Genomic DNA, 21,832 nt, shown 5'->3' with positions numbered 1-21,832 from the left:
AGGCGCAACGCTCCCGACCGCGCGGCCGACGGGCCGGGCCCGCGGAACCATGGGAAGCGTAGTTTTCCGTGGGGCGGGCGGAGCGCTGACTAGCACTTTCCCTTCCGGTAGAGCATCTCGTTCCTCCATGTTGGGTGAGGCGACGGGTGCTGCTGGACAAGTGAGAGTGGCTGGTGTGGCGCCAGAAGGCTCGGGTGCGTTGCGGGGACATCTGCCGTGCAGTCGCTCCCTTTCCCGAAGCGTTCTCGGCAGTGCGGAGGAGGCGCTGCGGCCTCGGTCACACAAAGCATGGCGGTGGGCTGTCCCGCCGCGCGCTTTTTTCCCGCTCTTGGGCGTCATCGAACTGCGGCGCTGAGGCGGGGCTGAGGTGTTGGCGGCTGCTGTGAGGCCGGTGTTGGCCGCGCACCTCAGGTTGGGGTACCGGCGGCGGCCCGAGGCGCTGAGGTGCAGCAGCAGAGCAGCGAGCAGCGCAGAGGCGGTACGGGGACGGCTGAAGCGAGGCGAGCACCGGCGGCGGTGAGGTGAGAGGGTGGCAGCTGTCCTCTCTCTGGTGCTGAGCTCCAGCTGTGCCGCGGGCTGATAACTGAGCGGTAGGGTTACGTGCAGATGGGCACCAAAGCAAGTTCCTCTCGAAGGGGTCTGAACGCAGGAGGAGCGTCGCGTTGTGAACTCGGGTGCAGCGTGATGCAGCAAGAAGTCGTTGCCCAGGAGCGTGATTTTCTTAATGCTTACTTTCTTGACTTTCTGTGTCATTTCAGTGATGGGCACTTGAAGTGGGTTTCGCAAAATACCCTTTCAAGTAAGGCTAGCGTGTACTTTTTTCTAGGAGTTATATTTTTCATTGAAAAACAATTGCAGATCATAAAATACTTTCTTGACAGATAAAAATTAACCTGCTTAGGAATTTTTTTTATATACTGATTTTCATGTAATCAGTGTAGTTACTAATGTATAATTGATTTAACCTCATACATGATTTGTTTTGTAGGCTGAAACTGTAATACCTGGTCTTGAGCCTGCAGCAATGGGCAGAACGTATTTTGTTGAGGAAGCTGTTGGGCGTTACCTTTCAGACCTCAGTGTGAAGTTTAAGCCTTATGTCACTGGGCTGTTAATAGGGCAGGTAAGCGTGTGGGGAAGGATTGCGAAGCCTGTTCTGTACTCTTGTGTTAGCTGGAGAAAACCCCATTAACTTTAATAATCTGTATTTTCTGTTGCTGTCCCATGGGGCTTCTGTAGTGCAGGAAGGTGGTCCATAAAGCGTTTGCAGCATTAGCTGAGTACTCAAGTTTTCTAAAAAAATGTTTTGAAAGATGGAACAAGAGGAAAAGAAAAATCTTAATGGTGAAATCTAACACTAAACCAGTGTTTTAAGGCAAATGTTGGAAAAGTTCATGAAGGAAGTAGTTTTGTAGCAGGTTATTATACAGGTTAGCCCTAAGTGTTGTAAAGCAACGCTTACATAGTAGGTATGTTTCCAGACTTGGTATTAGCCTGAAACTATTGGCTCCCATTGTTTTTTTTTTGCAAGTGTTCTCCGCAAAGAGACTACATAATTCGAGCTGCTCGAACACCTCCAAAGGAAGAGCAGAAGGAAGGCAACACCAGTCCTTCAAAACTGGATTCCATTGACGAAGAATGGTTCACTGCACATGCCAGTCAGGTAGTGCAATCTGAGTTTCTGAAGGGGTGGGAAAAACAGAAAGGAGGTGGAATGTACGGAAACTACCATCGCTTCTGTAATCTCTAGCCTTTTTTTCAGAAGAAATACACTTTCTAATTCACACTTTGATATATTAAACCAAAATGTCTTTATTTTTTGCTATCAAAGTTTATGATGAAACAGAAACATAATAGGGCTGAAGCGAGTAAATTTGCAAGATCGCCTGTTCCTTGGCCTTGCTTATATCTAATCTCAACTCATCTCATTAGAAGTTTTTGATGCACTGTGTTATGCCTCTGCTATGATTTGTATTAATACATTTTGTTTCCTCTCTTTAAGATTTCTAGAATGCTTCCTGGAGGCTTATTAGTTCTTGGTGTGTTTATAATTGCAACTCCAGAACTATCAAAAGATTGTCAAAATACTTTGCGCAAGGTAAGTAGAGAAAAATGGGGAAAAGGCTAGGACATTTTTAGATGTGTAACTGAGTAATATTATGTTATTGTCTTTAGTATATATAGTTGTTTGTTCTTTTTTTAAAAGATAAAGTAGCAAAAGCATTCTGGTTTGATTTATAGTTTTGAGATTAAAACCTCTGAAATTGTTGTCCTGGTATTTGCTAGCTTTCTGTCTCTTGTGTTTCGAAGCACTGCAATGCTCAAGTGTACTATCTTACACCACTTACTAGGAACAGGCACTTCTCTTGGCTTAGAGAAAATCTCTTTAATGCCGTTTTTATTAAATCTTTGTGGCACAGTCATTAGCAATGGAACATAGTAGCTGTTGATTGTTTAGAGGCATTTAAAATAGTGAAAGATCTATAGTTCTCATTTCTTTAAAAGGAATATTTTGTGTAGAAATATTATTATCTGATGTAGGTGCATGGGATTGTATTTAAGAACTACTTTCTATCATGTCTGATAGGCTTAAAACGTGTCATTGTAGTATTGAAACATCTAGCGCTGTGTTTGGATTTAGTTCTTTATATGTAGGTTCATTTTCTTGTTTTCATAGGACAAATGTAAGTGATTGTAATGTGTAATATTTGCAGCCTTTGGTCCAAGGTGTAACACTGTAACATTTTTTGTAGGAGAAAATCGTACAAGTTGAACATATGAATGTGTATTGCTTGCTTCAGTTTATATGGAAGGTGAATTAAGTTTGCACGTGCAACTTTCACTTTGGAGTATTAGCCTATGAATCTTTGCTGAATGTTCTTTTAATATGAAGTTTTGGTGACATATATGCAAATGTTATTTATTTATAGTTATGGTATTGTTGGAGTTACAACTTTAGTGCAAAACTGTTTTCCAGAACTTGTCAGTTGGCTGCAAAAATCTGTAATTTTTTTTTTCCTTTAAATCTGTAGCTAATCTTTTCCATAGAAAAGTCCTTGACTAAAAGACGGCTCTGGAAACCTGCTGATGAGGATGTCTCAGACAGAGCAGCTCTTCAAATTTGTTCTGCTACAAAAAAGTATCCTTTTTTAGCAAACTCTCTTGATTGAGACTGCTATCCCCAATCTGGTTTCTGTAGTTATTTTTGAATACAAGATTTTGTTAAGATTACCAAGATTAGTTTAGTACACAAACCTTAAAAAGCTGTCCCTTCTGATATGCTCATTTCACTGCGCCATGTCCATTTGTCGTATCTCTGCATAGTGTAACTGGTCATAAGGCTTTGTACAGCATGTTTAGTTCACAACTATATTCTCTCTATTGTGTACAGGTACCTACAGTAAAGTATCAGACTGCTCATACTAAAATTATAGTTTTCTGTGAATTAAAATGAATGGGCGTGCTACATTTGGTGGTACTTCTAATGTAGAAGCTGCAAGACAACACTGTGTCTTCTCTTATCATTAGTTGATAGATGTGTCTATTGTTTCTGGAGTAGGAAGCAAAGTTTTTGGCTAGTAGATTAATTGGGACGGGGAAGTTATTTTTTAGTTGGGATAGACATAGACCATTAAGTTGAAATCATGGAGTTTTCTGATTAACCATAATAAAAATGTTGGCACTCATACTTCAGCAAAATTTCCCCAGTTTCTTACTGTTAGATTTGTGTGTGTGTGTGTGTGTGTGTGGTGGCATCAAACTGTGCCTTTCACGATTAAAGAAAAACTTTATAAAATAAGAAAATCTAAAGTACTGCATAACTTAAGCTTGCAAGTGGTATTCATATGGAAATGGGAAAGTGCCAGGCATGTGGGATCTAGACTAGTCCTGCAGAAGAAGTCAGGGTTTGTTGATAATGAGATAAATGCAAGAGGAGAAGGCAAGGTTTTACTTAGCAAATTGAGAGAAGCTGTCAAACTGCAAATTTGTGCATTGGTGGTTCTCCTTGTGAGTACCTAGTGATGTTGTGTTATCTATATTAATATCAAAATGGTAATTGGAGTTTAGAGTCAAATATTTTTCTACTTTTTCAGACTAATGAAAGTTCAGAACTTTCTCAGAGCACAAATTAGCTCAAAAAAGAAGCTACTATTATAAAGAACGAAGTAATTGCAAATTGTTGATATTTGCTTTTTGCTTTCCACTAAATCTTTTTCTTTAAGTAGTGAAGAATAGTTTGCCGGACGTACGATGTACAAGATCCAAAGGTAAGTTTGTTGCCCTGTGTTGTATGCAGCCTTTAATGCATGACAATTCATGCTTTAAAAAATACCTCATATGTGAATTATATAATGTTTTTTATAGATGTTTTATTGGTTACTTCTGCCCTCAGGGTTCAGCTAAACCAGCAGACTGGAAATATCAAAGTGCTCTGTCTGCTTCCTGGTTATCCTTGGGCTGCACGGTAAATGTTAACATCCACATTCCACTTCTTGCGACTTCACCCAACCATGACTTGGAGAAGAATACCAAGGTGAGTAACTGACTGCATCAATCTTGTCATTATTTTTCCTCTTTTAAATGTTATTTAAAGTTACTTTGAAGCATTGCTAGTATAGAAAATGCTAATAGCTCTTCTTCTGCTGTGCTTAGAGTTTGTGGTTTCCTTTCCCCAAAATTACTAGCAATTATCATGATAATCATATAATCATAGAATTGCCAGGGTTGGAAAAGACTTCCAAGATCATCCATTCTGACCATCCACCTGCCACCAATATTTCCACAGTTTGCCATGTCCCTTAGTACCACATCTACATGTTATGTGAACACCTCTAAAGACTCAACCACCTCCCTGGGCAGCCCATTCCAGTGTTTGACCACTCTTTCGGAGGAGAAATTTTTCCTAACATCCAACCTGAACCTCCCCGGTACAACTTGAGGCCATTCCTCTGTTCCTGTTGCTAATTACATGGGAGAGGAGGCTGACTCCCACCTCGCCACAACCTCCTTTCAGGCAGTTGTAAAGAGCAATAAGGTCTCCCCTGAGTCTTCTCTTCTTTGGACTAAAGAATCCCAGTTTCCTCAGCTGTTCTGCGTAACACTTGTGCTCCAGGAGCTTCACCAGATTTGTTGGCCTCCTTGACATGCTCCAGGACCTTGATGTCTTTCTTGTAGTGAGGGACCCAAAACCAAAAGCACTTGAGGTGCAGCCTCAGAAGAGCTGAGTACAAAGGGATGATCACTTCCCTGCTTCTGTTGGCTACGCTATTTCTAATATGAGCCAGGATGCCATTGGCCATCTTGATTAACTGGGCACACTGCTGGCTCATGTTTAGCTGAGTGTCGAGCCACACTCCCGTATCCATTTCTTCCACACAGTCTTCCAGCCGCTCTGCCCCAAACCTGTTGTGATGCGTGGGGTTGTGTTCAAAGTGCAGGATCCGGCACTTGGTCTTGCTGCACTTCATCCACTGGCCTCAGTCGAGCAATCCATCTTGTCCAGACCCATTTGAAGGGCCTTACTACTACAAGGCAGATCAATACTTGATCTCAACTGAAGTCTCTCTGTTTCACTTGCTAAAAGGTTGCATCCAGTTAGAATAGGGCTATGGGCTGCTTTTAAAAAATCTTATAGGGTCTCATAAATATACCTTCTTTTCAAAAATAGAATCCCTTGTTGTATCCCTGGAGTAGCACTTAACTAGCTTAAAATACTTGTTTCTTGTTTTTAAAATTTGACTTAGGAAAGATACTCAGACAGATATTTCAGTGATTTTAAACTTTTCTCAAGAGTACCTTTTGCAACATATATTTTGGTATTGTTCATCATGACACTGTCCAACTGTTTTAGTCAAATTCTCTTTTTAATGACATTTTTGCTTTTACTTTTTTAAAGAACGGATTAAATCGATGGTCAAAGCAGATAGAAGACAGTATTTTTCTGATCAATGGACAAGTTAAAGACAATGATATAGAACTGCTGGAAGGGCAGGTGAGTGCCATATAATAAGGAAAAACTAATATATGAACCTCCAGTGTGATAAAACTGCGAAGATAAGGTCTTCTGTACAGTGTTTGTTGATGTAATTGGCCTGCTGGAAATAATTTACAGGGCTTCTTGTCTTCTCATTTTTCATTGCTGCTGGTTGCCTCTTCTTCCTCTGCAATAGTGAACGCAATGTATGAAGTAATGAAAGTAATGAAGTCTGACTAGAAAAAGGCATTCTATATGTTGTCTCTGGCCTTATTGCCTCACTAAAGAACCCAAGTTAGGTGTAAATGTAGATGATGAGATTTCTAAGCCCTATATATGTTTAAAAAAAAGTGGAAAAACCTTGATTAGATGCCCCAGTCATCTCTCCTTTTGGTTTTGTGACTGTAGTCTCACGGCTATCTAGCTTTTTTTTTTTCCTCTTAAAATACATACAATGGCACATTTTATGCCTTAGTGAGGATGACTATGAAGTAGCTTAACATAAATACTTCATATAACATGTTTTCATTTTCTTCCAGAAAAAGTTAAGGGGAAATACTCATTCCGGTACTCAGATTTTTGATGTCAAGGTTCTGACACAGCTGGTGAGTAGTGCTATCTGACAAAATGCAGTAAAAACTGAAAGAAGATTCTAGTCTAGAAATCCTCCTTAGTTTATCCTAAGATATTTTTTTTTCCTCTGCATATTGATTGTGAAACTGACTGTGGACAGATCTAAATGTTTTGTGTCTTTGGAACTCTTTTCTTGATGGCCATGTTGACTAAGGATTGCACAATATAGTTGTGAGGAAAAATTGAACAATTGGCTAGAGAAATGAAGTCCCACAAACTATTTCACTTGATAGTAAGGTACTTGTGTATCCCCACTTACATTGAATTCATGGGGACTGCATTGGTCTGAAGTTCAGAATGAACCCCATTTGTAATGGCTAGCTGTGCACATTTCCTTGAATACTTTCATCAGAAGCTCAGTCACTAGTTTTGAATTAGGATACAGATCTTGTGAACTGAATCAAAAACTGGAGCTGTCCAGGTCTAAGTTAGAATTTTCCTCTCTAGCAGAGGTTGTGCTGAAATGACACCTGAGTTAGGTGCCCCATTCATTTCATGAAGTCTTGTGCCTAGGCATTGCTTTGTACTTCCTTCATAGCACAGGTCATTCTGTTTTGTCAAGTAGTTCCTTAGTTCCATAAAGTTGTGTCTAGCAAAACATTTATAAACCTATAAAAGGTCATTTTAAAGACTTTGGATAATCTAAGCTACTTTCATTGCTATACTGTTCCAATGGTTAATTATCTCAGAGAAAAGATTAAAAAAAAAAAACCCACAACTTTTTATTTTGGCGTAATCATAGAATTACAGAATGGTTTGGGTTGAAAGGGACCCATCTAATTCCAGCCCCTGCCATAGGCAGGGACATCTCCCACCAGATCAGGCTGCCCAGGGCCCCATGCAACCTGGCTTTGAGGACCTCCAGCAATGGGGCATCCACAGCTTTTCTGGGTAGCCTGAGTTATTTCAATGCCTAACAATCTTGTGAGTAAAAAAAAAATCTTCCTAATGTTTAGTCTAAATCTACTCTCAAAAATTTTGAACTGTTCCCTCCTATCCTATCACTGCACTCCCAGAGAAAAAGTCCCTCCCCATCTTTCCTGTCGGTCACTGTTAAATACTGGAAAGCTGTTCTAACTTACCAAGCTCCAACTCCCTCGGCCTTTCTCCATAAGAGAAGTGCTCATAGAATTACAGAATGGCTAGAGTTGGAAGGGACTTCAAAGATCATTTAGTTCCAACCCCTTGCTGTGGGCAGGGTTGCCAACCACTAGATCAGATTGTCCAGAACCCATCAAGCCTGGCCTAGAATGCCTCCAGGAATGGGGCATCCCCAACTTCTCTGGGCAATTTCTTCCAGTGCCTCACCACCCTCTGAGTGAAGAATTGCTTCCTAACATCTAGCCTAGATCTACCCTCTTTCAGTTTAAATCCATTTCCCTTTGTCCTATCACAGTGCCTTCTCTTCTCCAAGCTAAACAATTCCAACTCCCTCAACCTTTCTTCATAGGAGAGGTGCTCCAGCCCTCTGATCATCTTCATGGCCCTTCTCTGGACCCACTCCCAACAGCTCTGCATCATTCTTGTGCTGAGGGCCCCAGGCCTGGACATATTATTCCAGATGGGGCCTCACAAAGGCAGAGTAGAGAGGGACAATCCCCTCCCCTTCCCTGCTGGCCATCCCTCTTTTGATGCAGCCCAGGGTACCATTGGCCTTTTGGGCTCCAAGAGCCCATGCTGGCTGATGTCCAGCTTTTCATCCAAGTCCTTCTTGGCAGGGCTGCTCTCTAGGAGTTCATCTCCCAGTCTGTACCCATAGCTAGGATTGCCCTGACCCATGTGCAACACCTTGCACTCAGCCTTATGGAACCTCATGAGATTCTTCTGGGTCTGCTTTTCAGGCTTGTCCTGGTCCCTCTGGATGGCATCCCTTCCTTATATGGTATTGACTGCACCACTCAACCTAGTGTCATCTGCAAACTTACATCCCACAGTCAAAGTCACTGATAAAGTCATTGATAAAGATGTTGAAGAGCACTGGTCCCAAGATGGACCCCTGCTTATGACTGGCATCCAGCTTGAAGTAGAGCCATTGACAACAACCCTCTGATTATGGCCATCCAGCCAATTCCTTATCCTCTGAACAGCCCACCCTTCAAATTCATATCTCATTCATTTAGAGAAAAGGACATGGTGCAGACCTATGTCAAAGGCCTTACACAAGTCCAGGTACATGAAATCAGTTGTCCTTCCTTTGTCCACCAATGCTGTCACTCCATAGAAGGCCACCAGATTGGTCAGGCATGATCTGCCATTGGTGAAGCTGTGCTGGCTGTCTCAGATCACCTTCTTATCTCATGTGTGCCTTGGCATCTCTTCCAGGAGGATCTGCCTTGTGATCTTCCTATACACAGACCTGAGGCTCACTGGCCTGTTGTTGCCTGGGTCTTCTGTTCACACTTTCTTAAAAAATGAGAGTGATGTTTTCCTTTTTCTAGTCACCAGGGACTTCACCTGACAGCCATGACTTTTCAAGTATGATGGAGCGCAGTTTGGCAACCACATCAGCCAGTTCCTTCAGGATCATGGGATACATATTATCCAGCCCCATAGATTTGTATGCATTCAGCCTTATGAGGTGGACTTGTTCTGCTCTTATTCTGGGAGGGACTTTGCTCCCCCAACCTCTGCTTGTAAGTTCAGGGATGCAAGAGACTTACGAAGCCTGGCTGGCAGTGGAAACGGAGGGAAAGAACTCATTGAGTACCTTAGTCTTCTCCACATCTGAGGCCAGTTTTCCCTTTTCATTTTTCAGAGGGGGTACATTCTCCTTTGTCTCACTCTTCCTGTCAGGAAGAGGATGTCAGGACTCTTCCTTCCTGCCCTTCCTCTTTCTACACTGGTCACCAGTGTACCCAAAAAACCTGCCTAGTTTTTTACATCCCTTACTGAACTTAATTCCATCCACACCATGGCTTTCTTGATCTCATCCCTGCACATCCTGACAGCATCCCTGTATTCCTCCTAGGCCACCCGTCCCTCATTACACTGCTTATGCTTTTCCTTCAGTTTGGCCAGCAGGTCCTTGCTCAGCTATGATGCCTTATCTGCTTGCTATCTTTATTCTGGAGTATGGAGAGCTCTTGTGCTCTCAGAAACATGTTCTTAAAGTGCTGCCAGCTGTGTTTTGTTTCTTTGTCCCTAAGGAGTTTCCCAGGATGATCTCATCCAGCAGTTCCTTGGAATTCCAGGAACTGAAGTTTGCTCTCCTGAAGTTCAGTGTCCTGACTCCACCCTTTTCCTGGCCCATGTTTCTCGAGATCACAAACCAGGGTATGGTCACTGCATCCCAGGTTGCCTCCGATCATAACCTCTTTAAGCACCTCCTCTGCGCTGGTGAGCACCAGATTCATTAGCACTTCCCCTCTGATTGGTCTGTCCAATACCCGATCCAGAAAGTTGTCATTCATGGACTTCAGGAGTCTCTTGGATCACTTGCAGCTCACCATGTTGATTTCCCAGCAGATATCTGGGTGGTTGAAATCCCCCATTAGGATCAGAGCCTGGGGTGCAACACCTCTTGCAGCTGAAGCAAGAAGGCCTTATCAACAGACTCCCCTTGGTCAGATGTCCCTATACTAGATCAGAGAGCACAGGACCCATGATAAGCCTCGTGGCCTCCACTGAACTCACTCCAACACCTCCATGTCCTTCTTGTGCTGGGGGCCTTAGTGCTGAATGCAGCACTGCAGGTGGGTTCTCATGAGACGGGAACATAAGAGGTCAGTCAGACAGTTATCTCCTTCACCCTGCTGGTCACACTGCTTTTAATGCAGACAAGGTGTGTTTGGCTTTCTGGGCTGCAAGCTCGTATTTCTGGTTTGTGTACAAAAACTGAACACTAACACTTCCAAGTCCTTTTCAGGGCTGCCCTCAATCCACTCTCCACTCAGCCTACATTCATGTTTGGGATCTCTGTGACTCATGTGCAGGATCATGCTCTTTGTCTTGTTGAACTTCACAAGCTTCACATGGACGCACCTCTCAAGTCTATGTCTGTGGATGGCATCCTTTTCATTGACCACACTGTGCAGGTTCATGTTGCCTGCAAACTTGCTGAAGGTGCACTCAGTCCTGATGCCTATGTCACTGACAAAGATGTTAGTGCTGGTCCCATTGCCAACCTCTGAGGAACACAAGTAATCACTTGTCTCTGCCTGGACACTGAATTGTTGACTGTAGCTCTTTGAGTGTGACCATCTAGGCAGTGGATGTCCAGCCTTTTGGCTTGCCTGGGCCACATTTGAGTGAAGAGGAATTGTCTTGGGACGTATATAAAATGTATAATGTAGAATCATTAAAGAAAAGTAAAGAGGAGTAAAATTTTATCAAAAAACAGTGAACAGCTGGATATCTCACTATGAATTGCATCCACAGCCACTGAACCAGACTGGGGTGTTAGTTTCACAAAAACAAGGTCAAATATCCCACTAGTTTTATGCTTTTGTTTCTCTCTTTTTTTTCTTTTTAATGTTTTTAAATTAGTATGTTTTGTTACTTAATAATATATTAATAGAATTGTATGTTTTGTGAGTGCTGCTCTGAAAGTAACACCTCCTGTTTTATTATGTTGGCCCATAACATCAGAGGCAAATGTTGGTGGTATGGCAGTAGAGGTTGAACCTTCTGACCAATATTCTGTTATGTTTTGTTGCCATGTGACACATGGCAGCAGAGGGGCAGTCTGACAGAATGGTGTCTGATGTGCAAGTGCGTATGAAGTAAAGGTGTGTCACTGAATTCCTCCATGCAAAAAAAATTGCACCAACTGACATTCATCAAAGCTTTCTTAATTAAAAATTAAAATTCTTTATAAATAATATAATATAATAATATAAATAATAATATAGTATAATTAAATATATATTTTATATTTATATTTTCTATATTATATGTATCTATAAATATATAATATATATAATTTATAAAAAATTAATTATATATATAATATATAACAAAAGAATATATAATGATATAAATGACATAATATAAATAAAAAAATCTAAATTAAAAGACCGAACAGTGGATATGAGAACAGTTGGTGATATGTTTCAGCAGTGGTGACAGTGGGTCAGATTGGTATGAGTATGGGATGCAGGCTCTTGTTTATTGCTAGCAAAAATGCATAGGTAATGATGGTGATTATGTTGAAAAATAATATTTTGTAGCTGTAAATTTACTCTATCAAATAATGTTATTGTGCACTCTGTACCTGTTGTTATTTCCTTGGAAATAAATAGGAGGCATTACTTTTGGAGCAGCCTACGTATCTGTGGCCCAAGACAAAATGTGGACCAGGCAAACCAGAAGGTTGGACACCCATGATGTAGTTCAACTGTCCAGCTATCACCAATACTGCCCACTAAAACGTGCCTAAATACTATATCTGCCCTTTCCTTAAACACCTCCAGGGGTAATGACTCCACGGCTTCCCTGGGCAGCCTGCTCTAATGCCTGTCCACTCTTTATGAGAGGAAATTCTTTGTAATATCCAACATGAACCTCCCCTGGCACAACTTGAGGCCATTCTCTCTTACCCTTGTTGCTGTTTACCTGAGGGAAGAGGCTGATCTTCACCTTGGCACAACCTCCTTTCAGGCAGTTGTAGAGACTGATAAGGTCTCCCCTGAGCCTTCTCCAGAACTATCACGGTTTCTTCAGCCTCTCCCCACATGACCTGTGTTCCAGGTACTTTGCCAGCTTCATTGCCCTTCTCTGGACGTGTTCCAGGGCCTTGATGTCTCTCTTGTAGTGAGGGGACCAAAACTGAATGCAGCACTTGAGGTGTGGCCTCACCAGAGCTCAGTACGGAGGGACGATCACCTCCCGGCTCCTGTTGGCTGCGCTATTTCTGATATAAGCCAGGATGCCATTGGTGATCTTGGCTAATGGGGCACACTGCTGGTTCATGTTCAGTCGAGCCAACCAACACTACCAGATTCTTTTCCTTTGTGCAGCTTTCCAGCCACTCTGCCCCAGGCCTGTAGCATTATATGGGGTTGTTGTGACCAAAGTGCATAATCTGACACTTGGTTTTGTTGAACTTTATCCCATTGGCCTTAGGCAAAAAAAAAAAAAAAAAAAAAAAGGAAAATCGAAAAATCAATTTTTTTCAGCACTCATCAAACCTGTTCTCAAATTCTTTTATCACAGTGGAGAGCAAGGCTATATATTTTACGCTGTTCATAGGACTCTGTTTAGCCAACGTATCAAAATGCATACAATTGTTTGCCATAACTTGAGATAGCACTGTACTGCGCCCTCCCCATACCCTGGTTTCAGCTGACGCAGCACTGATTGCACACTGATGTTTGGTCATTGCTGAGCAATGGGTGCACACCTGGGGCTGGGCTGAGCCGCTCAATGGGAAAAGCCACTAGCATAATGGTGCGGGGCAGGGGCTAGGCTGCGGGGCAGGCTGGGTTGGGCCGCAGGTTGGATGTGCCTGACCTGAGCAATTCCTTATCCTTTGAGTGATTCATTCACCAAATCTATGTTACTCCATTTTAGAGACAAGAATGTTGTGTGGGACATTATCAAATGCTTTGGACAATGCCCAGTTCATGACATCAGTTGCTCTTAACTTATCCACCAGCACTGTAGATGGCCAGCAAATTTGCCAGGCACAGTTTACCCTTAGTGAATCCATGTTGTCTGTCATCTACCAGTTCTCTGCTTTCCATGTGCCTTAGCATAGTTTCCAGGAGGATTTGCTCCATTATCTTGCCAGGTGCAGAGGTGAGACTGAATGGTGTGCAGTTCCCTGGATATTCCCTTCCTTCCTTTTTAAAAAAGTGAGGGTTATGTTTACTTTTTCTGGTCACAACATAAGTTGATTATGCAATTCCTGCAGAAGTTACACATCCACATGTTTCCAGGTGTGTCTTAAAATGCTTCCTAGGATGCACTCATTGCTTTTGTAATTAGGGAAACTGTCTCTAGGGAACAGGTTGATACAGTTCTAAATATGACCAGATATATAATTACTGCCTGTGATGGATGGTTCTCTGAATACCCTAGGTTATGCTTATTATATGGTAAAAATAACTACTACTTAATTACTAAAAAAAAGATGTTTAAAAGCTTGCTAGATTGCGATACTAGTACTAACCACCTCTTTCCTGAAATGTTTTGGAAGTCTCACAGGCACAAATATTTAAACCACAAGAATAGGTTTTAAATAATTGAAAAGGAGAGAGATTTTGAGTTATAATTAACAAAACTAAAAAAAAGAAAAGAAAAATTATGAGGGAAGACAGGTTACATGTAAATATTTTAAAGTATGCTCTTAATTTCCTAGCTCTGTTTTTTGTTATTCGTGCCACAAGTGCCTAGGTAACAAGATAAAATTGAAACACATTTGTTTTTCAGTCCCAAGGTTCAAGTCATAGATCAACAGCAACAGTCCAGGTCTGCAGTGGTTCCATAAATCTCAAAGGTGCTGTGAAGTGCAGAGCCTATGTACATAACAACAAGCCAAAAGTGAAAGAAGCTGTTCTGGTAATGGCTAGTTCATCAGAAATAATTTTCCAAAATACATAAAATTTATCACACTGTTTTTTCTTCACTGAAATGGTGTGATCTAAACTGGGATTCACCCCTTGAACATATAGATTAGTTTCTGAAATCATCTGTCTGTGTGTGAGGGATTCAGTTCATTTTTCACTTTTTCAGATATTTCTTCTGTTAAAACTATTATCTGGTGCATCTTTGCATAATTTGTGTTTAGACTGTGACAGATTTTCTTAAAATTAAGAAAATGTTGCAGACTGTGTATTTTTGTACACACAGAAGGTAAAATACAACTTTGATCAGTGGTTTTTATTGTTCTTTATTGAGTCAATGCCTTGTCATTATTTTTGTTTAATATTGATGTCCAGAAATCATCAGTTCTAGCAATACCAAAATTTTTCTCTTCTTTTCATCTTTGTTGTTTTTTGTTTTATATTAGTTCTTGTAATGCTAGCTTTTCTTTCTTGAACTTTTAGTTCTCATTGGAGATTTTAAAATCTCTTATTTTAATTTTCTTTAGAGCTTTTTATTTTCTGGAGAACTATTCTTACAACATGGTTTAGACCTATGAGGCACTTCTGTTCTTGTTTCTTACTAACGGAAAGGTTTGCAAATGTCTTTTGTGTTGCTCATATTTTTGCTTTTTCCTTTTGCAGGCTTTGAAGAGAGACATAATAAATACATTGAGTGATCGTTGTGAAATACTCTTTGAGGATCTCATACTAAATGAAGGACGTTGTAAAAAAAGTAGGAACTCAGAGAAAAATCCATTTACACTTGCAATACATTTTTGTTTTTGTAGAAAGCTCTGCTGCCATACTGAAGTCCTGCTAGAGCAAAAAAAGAAAAAAAAACACCAAAACAAATTGCAAAATTTCAATTTGTCAGCATTGACATTTTCTTAAGTCAGGAGAGTTTTGATTAAGTTCAGATATGTTCTTTGGTAACACAGTTTTCACACAAAGTTTGTGTTCAGTTTGTATGGCCACAAAATGCAGTTTCAACCCTTTTTTCATTGACTGTGAATTCTGTAATTTTTTTAAATTCTGTAGTTAAAACTGTACCTGAACTCCTAATCTGTAGTGTGTGTTTTTTAAAAATTCCCTCTATGACATTCCTTCCTACTAATATAAAAATTAAAGAAATGATAAAATTTAGCAAAATTAAAAGAACCAGCTATAGACAGGGCCTTGGATGTTCTTATGTTACCTGTATAGCATTCTGCATTTCTGTTAGACAACTTTATCTCAACTCCATTTCAGTTGCATGCGAGTTTCAGTTTCCTCTCTAGGTGGCACCCTTACTTTGTGGCTGTAGATAGGGAATAAAGCAGCCAAGTATTTGCAGCCTATGTGGTGTTGAAATTATATGCTGTCCTGTGCGTGCTCTTATCTGCAGTCTTTCCCAGAGTTCTTCTGCTAGTCATTCTAAACATGATAAAAGGTCTGTTAAACATCTGTGGTCTGTTTTGGAGGTCTCTCAGATATTTCTGGAGAGAGTAAAAACATCTGTATAATAGCAGCCAAATCTTTCATAAAATAGTAACATCTAAGCAAGCCATGTTTGAAATCAGGATTTTTACATGGAAACCTTGAGCAGTTCTTTTGCAACAGCTTTGTCTTACTGTCAGAGATTGGTTGGGAATCTTATCATAACTAGCAAGGCTTTTATTTGGATGATATTTTTCCCCCTTTTCTTTTAGATTTTGAGAGGGTATATCATGTTTTACCTCAGAGACTGTTTGTTCCATTTGCTGGATCCAATGTGATGCTCAGTGATTATAAGTTTGGTGATGAGGCTGCTGGAGAAATTCAGGAACGTTTTGTTGAGATGTTGGACCAATTTGTGCAAGCTGAAGATATCCATATAGCAGAGGAAGTTAACACAGGTAAATAGAGTGTCTGAGAGCCAGGATAGAGTGCATCTGAAATTATCAAAATGTTAATTAATTGCAAAAGCCAGTTTTATCCAGACAGGGAATTTAGTATGTTTAAAGTTGGTTTACTTAAGATCAAGATTTATGAAGCTTGTTTATATCAATCTAATTACATTTTAAACATATTTCTCAAAAATTGTATGTTTTCTAGCAGCTTCTGTTTGTGACTTGTAACAGAGCACTGTCAATTATATTGCACTTTCTTACTGATTGTATTATCTGTGCAACCATGGTTGCAGCTCGTGAACTATAGTAGATATGTAAGTATATAGCTGAACAATGTTTATATATGTTCACATATATACCTCAGTACTGCAGTTACTCTTATTTTAGACACTGACCTTGAGTTAATGAGAGAAATTGTATCTATTACAAGTTATGCAGAAAATTTGCTTACAATAAAAACTGTTTAAAATTCAAAAACTCAAGGAGGCTTTTCAAATAGTGCCTTTTTTGATGTTCTTTAAAATATAAATAAGAAGACCATCCAATCAATACAGTGAAAAGATTAATGCTTAAGAGGCACAGGGGAATATTTGGAGAGGGCCAGGTTCATGTGCTGACTTCATATGGCCCATTGTTGTCCCTTGCAGCTTTATTTTCTTAATTACTTGAACATCTCTCTGGTGAGGTTGCTCTGGGGTCATGCTTTAAAATTGTTACATGGATAATAAAAAGCAAAACCAGAACTATTTGTGACTGAAAGATTTGAACAGCTCTAACACTGTGGTTTCAAGGTATTTAGTACTTTAATACAAGCAACTGAGAGGTCTGCATTTATGATTGACTTTTCTAAATCCCTGTTTCTCCTTAGGGTAGGGGTGTTAAGTAGGCTGAGTAGATGAGATGGTGGTAATCTCTTCTCCATCTTTGTTAGCAAATTGAGGAATTGCTGAGGAATTAGGGGTTCATATAATTGGTTCATAGAATTCTGCTTTCAAAAACTCTTTATGTGGTCTATAATGTAACTGCTTCAAATATAGGTCTTTCATAACTTAATGGTGTAAATGCCTTCAGTAAGTAAATAGCTCAAGGGTATTTCTTTTTTGCTTCTTCTCTCTCTTTCTTTATTTTCATGAATAAATGGGCATCGCTGCCTTGATGTTTAGCTTCAAAATTATTTTCAGAAATGTGTAGCTGTTCTTAGAACAGTGCAAAGAAATGTAAAGAAGTGTTAGAGGGCACCAACTGCCCTACTTGCTCATCAAAGGTAAAGCAGAAAGTAACCTGCTGGATCGAGACTTCAAAAAGGACCCAAGAAACGCGGTCAACTTCTCTAAAAGCAAGATGTTATTTTAGGGAACTGGAAACTCTACTAAGTAATTTGGAGAGAATGTGGCACTCTTACTAAACTGGGTACGGTGTTTACTTAAAAAGCTATTATGAAACAGTTAGTCATTTACTTTTTGTACACTAGTTATAGATTTCTGCTCTTATTTTAGGTAGATGAACTTGTGTTCTCCTTTGCACAGAAAAAATAATGATGAAACAACAGCCTCGGATGTTAAAGTTAAGAAGATTTATTTTCAAGAAAGCAGCCCATGCGTTGAATGTTTTTATTTTTATTTTACATAATGTGAAGCTTGCAGGCAGATCTCAGCTGTGTTTATGCTTAGTATATGCATACTTATTAGTGTAAGTTAAAAGATACACTGTTAAGTTTCGTATCAGGCAGTTCTTAATTGCTGCCCTGTAGTACACTTTATACAAAACCAGTGGATTAAGGGATATAAATGGCTAAAAACTGGTTGTAAATGGCTAGTTTGAATGCTTTTGTGAAAAGCAAGATCTTATGCAAGTTTGACTTAGGATTTTGAAGATATGTACACATGACTCATCTGAGATGACAGAAACAGCCTATCTGATCATGCATTTAGATTATACATTTCCCTCATACTTTAGGATAAGGTACATTTCCATGAATCATTTGCACATGAATCATAATGGGATGTGCCTTGTATTACTCAGCTATGTAATTTGTAATTAAAGCTGATTTAACAACCCCACTCTGAAAATAAGACACCCTTTTTTTTCAATATTTTGTAGATTTGGTATTTGGCACTGCTGTGGTTTTCTCCTTTATCTTCAGAACAGGAACAGTTTGTTAGTCTCTCTTTTGTATCTGTGTTTCTATTCCCTTCTTTCTGAAGGTGTCCAGGTCTCACTGCAATAGCACAAGCACTTTCTCCCACTTCCTTTATACTTTTCCACAGCAGAAATGCAGTAGTAATTACTGAACTGTAATTAAATCTTTTGATGCCTTAACAAACTGTGCTTGATACAGGAATGACAACTGAAGGCCTTTGGCCCATGGCCACCACTAAATGGCCTTACTGTTAGACTGCAGAGTCCAAAGTGTGCTCACCCTGTGTGGGACAAACAAACAAGTTCATGTAGAGGTCTTCTTTCTCTACTCCCTCTTCTCCAACATGCTTCTTATATCAAAGTGATTAGAGAATTCTTTGAAAAGGAAATAGATAAGGGTTTGAATTCCATCAGTCTGGAGATAGTCAAGCTCTTTCTCATCCTGGATGAGCAGCCCAATACTTTAGTAATTGTTCTAAAGGAGAATAGATCCTCTATTCCTGTCCTGGAAGTATATTTTTAAGGGACTTTTGAAAATAAATTTCTGTGCTTTGAAAAGAACATTTATTTTTGTGTAACAGGTGAATGATGCTGGCCTTTCTCTTTTAGTGGCAATAGGTTTTGCATGTACCCTAAATACTGCACAAATGGCTTTGAAGGGAAATCTTTTACTACTGTGCTGATGCTGCTATACCATTTGTTTCTACGGGGATAAGCTGATTCTACTTTGTGAAGTTGATCGGAAGTTCACAGACTTCTGCTTTAATTCATGTTTGAAATGCAAATGTTACCTTTTCACCTGGTATTTACTTGTTCACTTGATTTCCATGCAGTTGGTATTTGTTCACTTTCTGAAAAGATGGATGATACACAACTGGAACAGCTGACGAAAGCAACATTGCTGTTGAAACTTCAACAAAATATGGGTATGTTACTTTCCTAATTCTACTGTGGCAAGGTAGAGATTATGATGGGTCCTTTCTCTATAAAATTTGCTTCCACAGCATTATTATTATTCTCACAGCTGGTGAGATTAATTAAAAAACAAACAAACAAACAAAACCCCTCTTAGTTGCCTCTGCTAAGAGATGTAGTAGCTTTTCTAGAATTTCTTTGTTGTAGATGCAGGGTGTTTCTGGGGAAATAAGAACTCCAATTCACTGTTTGAACAAAACCAGTGCTTGTAGTTCATTCAGCCTACAAGTCAATACAGAAGGATTTAATTATTGGAGAGCCATCACTTCTATAATTTTGTAGTTGGAAAAAAATGTACATCTGAATCGCTTTGTCAAACACATTCTTTAATTGGCTAGTGACTCACTAAGCTTTTTCTGTTGTCGATGAATACATATGGGCTTGAGTGGTATTTCTCAGCCTCGGTAATACATGAAAGAGCAGCTGCAGAACTCTTCAAATTGCAGTCTCTCCATTATATCCCTTGCTTCAGCTCTCTAGCTCTCATACATCTGTCTGCACTTACTGCAGTTCTCTGTGTTGTGAGCTTTAGCTTTCTTTTTGTGTTACAGTAATTGCACTTTAGTCAACAGTAACATTTGCTTTCTATTAATTCTTAATTCTAGAACTTGGTAACTGGAAGATTAAGGGAGAAGAGTATTGATGTCTTAGGTTTGCATGTAACAATGTGTTATTCCCTCTAGTCATCAGTCCTTCTTCCCGCCCCAGCATATTTTATTCAACTGCATCAGTAACAAACTATTAATCAATAAGAAAATTGCTGTTGTGGTACAAAGAGACTTAAGGAATAGATGCAGTGCCACAGAGAAAAACCCTAACCCTAGTGCCACTGAGGAAAAATTTAGTAGCTTATGTTTCTTAAAGCCTGGAGATTTTGTTGGTTTTGTTATTTGTATTCCTAGAATTAAGCAATAGTGTGGAGTCACTGCCTTATTTTATGGGCAGGGCATGATCATGTTACTTGAGAAGCTGCAGTCAACTGGTTTTTGGAAGGAGCCTGCTCTGGTCAGAGATTTTATGAGAAGCTTCTGTAATTTAATTATCTGAGATCATAGCTTTAAATTTAGGTTTAGTGGTGGTGTGTATAGCTTTTGGGGTGGCTTTTACTGTATCTCCTCTTGCTTGTCATTCATACTGACCCTACCCTCCACACCCTAGCTGCTGACTGTGCCACTCACTGAACTTGCTGCTCACCAAAAGCATTTCCTTTGTTGTTTTTAGGTGTGGTAATAGCAGTTGCTGTTGCAGTCTTTGCATCAATCTTCTCTTTCAATTACTTCAGCGACTAAAGTCGAGCACAAGCAGCCTCACTGAAGTACTGACCAGTAATGACATTATACAAGATGGAAACATCGGGGTTTAATATACCAGTAGTTGAGGATTGTTGCCTAAAAACCACCAGTTGGATGTGCAATATGAATTGTTATGATATTTTTGGTTATCTTGTTCCAGCATGCAGTTAATAGACCAAGTAGCAGGTGAATCAAATTTATACAAAACTAGCTATGTTACTCCTATGTAAATGAATGATAATATGCTCTAGAAAGTGTCCTTAAACCAACACAGAGCCTCCATTTTCCTCTAGCTTCCAATTTTAATGTAGATTCTTACTGCTGGTGTTTTTCAGGCTTCTGCTAATATTAGCAGAGTTACTTAGTATGAAATTCTTACTTCAGGAATTCCATTACTAAATGATATCTCATCTTATTAAACTTAACTAAGGGAAAATCAGATTTTATGAAGCCAACATCTTACCACATGCACTTTTTAGATAATACTGATTTTACTAGCTTAATAGTTATGGAAGTAATTTCTAGTAGATTGAAGAGTAGGCCAATTCAGACTGTAAATAACTTAGTTTAAGACCTAGAGAACTCAAAAATCAGTAAAATGCATAGAATTTTGTGGATCTGTTGCCTTTTACCCTGTAACTTCTGATGACAATGTCTCTGTCCTGAGCTAGGACAGAAATCTGTATCTAGGCAGCTTTTAAAGACTATCTTTTTTGATAACTAAGCTGTCAAAATCTGTTTGTTTGCTAGCCATGATTTTTAGACCGTAAGTGGATAGCTTTCCCTGATTAGATAATCTTCTGGGTATAGTGGGCAATACCATTATCATAAACTTGACATGAGGAATGCAGGGGGAAGGAAGAGTTCTTGTAAAGTTAATAAAGGTAATTAATATATGAAATGTGATGTTTGCTTGGTTCTGAATCATAGTAGAATAGAATTTCAGATTTTAGCACACTTAAATATCATTGCAAGTTTCTTTTTAGTGTAAAGCCATAGGAACACTTAAAGAAAGATTAGATTCTAAAGCATAATCAAGTATGTAAGTATGTATTTGGATACTTTCAATAAAAGGCAAAAATGGGAAGTGTGCATTTTAAATTCTCTTACCTTGTCTGTGTATTTTGTTTTCATGTGTTTGGTAAAATTACCTACTTTTAGTTCTGTAACCTTATTGTGGAATGCAGCTCGTCTGTGCTCAGTATTGTCAAGTAGGGCCTCTCAGGGAAAAGTGAAGGCAACAACTGGAAACACTGTTTTCAGGTAAGTCCATCAGCTGCTGCATAATTTGTAGATGAGTTATATTCTGTGCAAACAGAAATTGAGTGCTGTGTGAGCAAGCAAAGTTTGGCTGTGTGATTTAGATCACAGCAATAGTTCCTTGATGCTGATGTCTGAATTATATACTTGTACTGATTCATATTC

The 21,832-nt window shown here is 39.5% G+C and overlaps 1 protein-coding gene across 7 annotated transcripts; it reads left to right on the top strand.

Moving 5' to 3' along the window:
* The first annotated feature begins 109 nt into the window (after nucleotides 1–109).
* ODR4 (odr-4 GPCR localization factor homolog) lies at nucleotides 110–21,508 on the top strand. Of its 7 annotated transcripts, none has more exons than XM_015290574.4 (14): nucleotides 110–194; nucleotides 989–1,123; nucleotides 1,532–1,663; nucleotides 2,003–2,098; nucleotides 3,033–3,139; nucleotides 4,232–4,268; nucleotides 4,394–4,534; nucleotides 5,897–5,992; nucleotides 6,514–6,579; nucleotides 13,979–14,107; nucleotides 14,776–14,866; nucleotides 15,822–16,007; nucleotides 18,974–19,066; nucleotides 20,337–21,508. In XM_015290574.4, the coding sequence occupies exons 2-14, from the start codon at nucleotides 1,025–1,027 to the stop codon at nucleotides 20,402–20,404; spliced, it is 1,341 nt and encodes a 446-aa protein (XP_015146060.1). In that variant the 5' UTR covers nucleotides 110–194; nucleotides 989–1,024; the 3' UTR covers nucleotides 20,405–21,508. The 7 variants fall into 7 exon arrangements, with proteins under 7 accessions (XP_015146060.1, XP_046800377.1, NP_001026443.2 ...); NM_001031272.2 differs by lacking the exon at nucleotides 110–194 and adding an exon at nucleotides 346–516; XM_015290573.4 differs by lacking the exon at nucleotides 110–194 and adding an exon at nucleotides 346–521.
* The last annotated feature ends 324 nt before the right edge of the window (nucleotides 21,509–21,832 follow it).

Source organism: Gallus gallus, chromosome 8, assembly GCF_016699485.2.
Source record: "Gallus gallus isolate bGalGal1 chromosome 8, bGalGal1.mat.broiler.GRCg7b, whole genome shotgun sequence".
In the NCBI taxonomy this organism is placed as follows: domain Eukaryota; kingdom Metazoa; phylum Chordata; class Aves; order Galliformes; family Phasianidae; genus Gallus; species Gallus gallus.
This window is presented reverse-complemented; position numbering and strand designations above follow the sequence as displayed.

Coding starts and splice junctions, on each gene's coding strand:
- ODR4 (XM_015290574.4), top strand. CDS start 1,025: ATGGGCAGAACGTATTTTGTTGAGGAAGCTGTTGGGCGTTACCTTTCA. Junction 4,269..4,393: donor ACGATGTACAAGATCCAAAG/GTAAGTTTGTTG, acceptor TTCTGCCCTCAG/GGTTCAGCTAAACCAGCAGA. Junction 19,067..20,336: donor GAAACTTCAACAAAATATGG/GTATGTTACTTT, acceptor TGTTGTTTTTAG/GTGTGGTAATAGCAGTTGCT.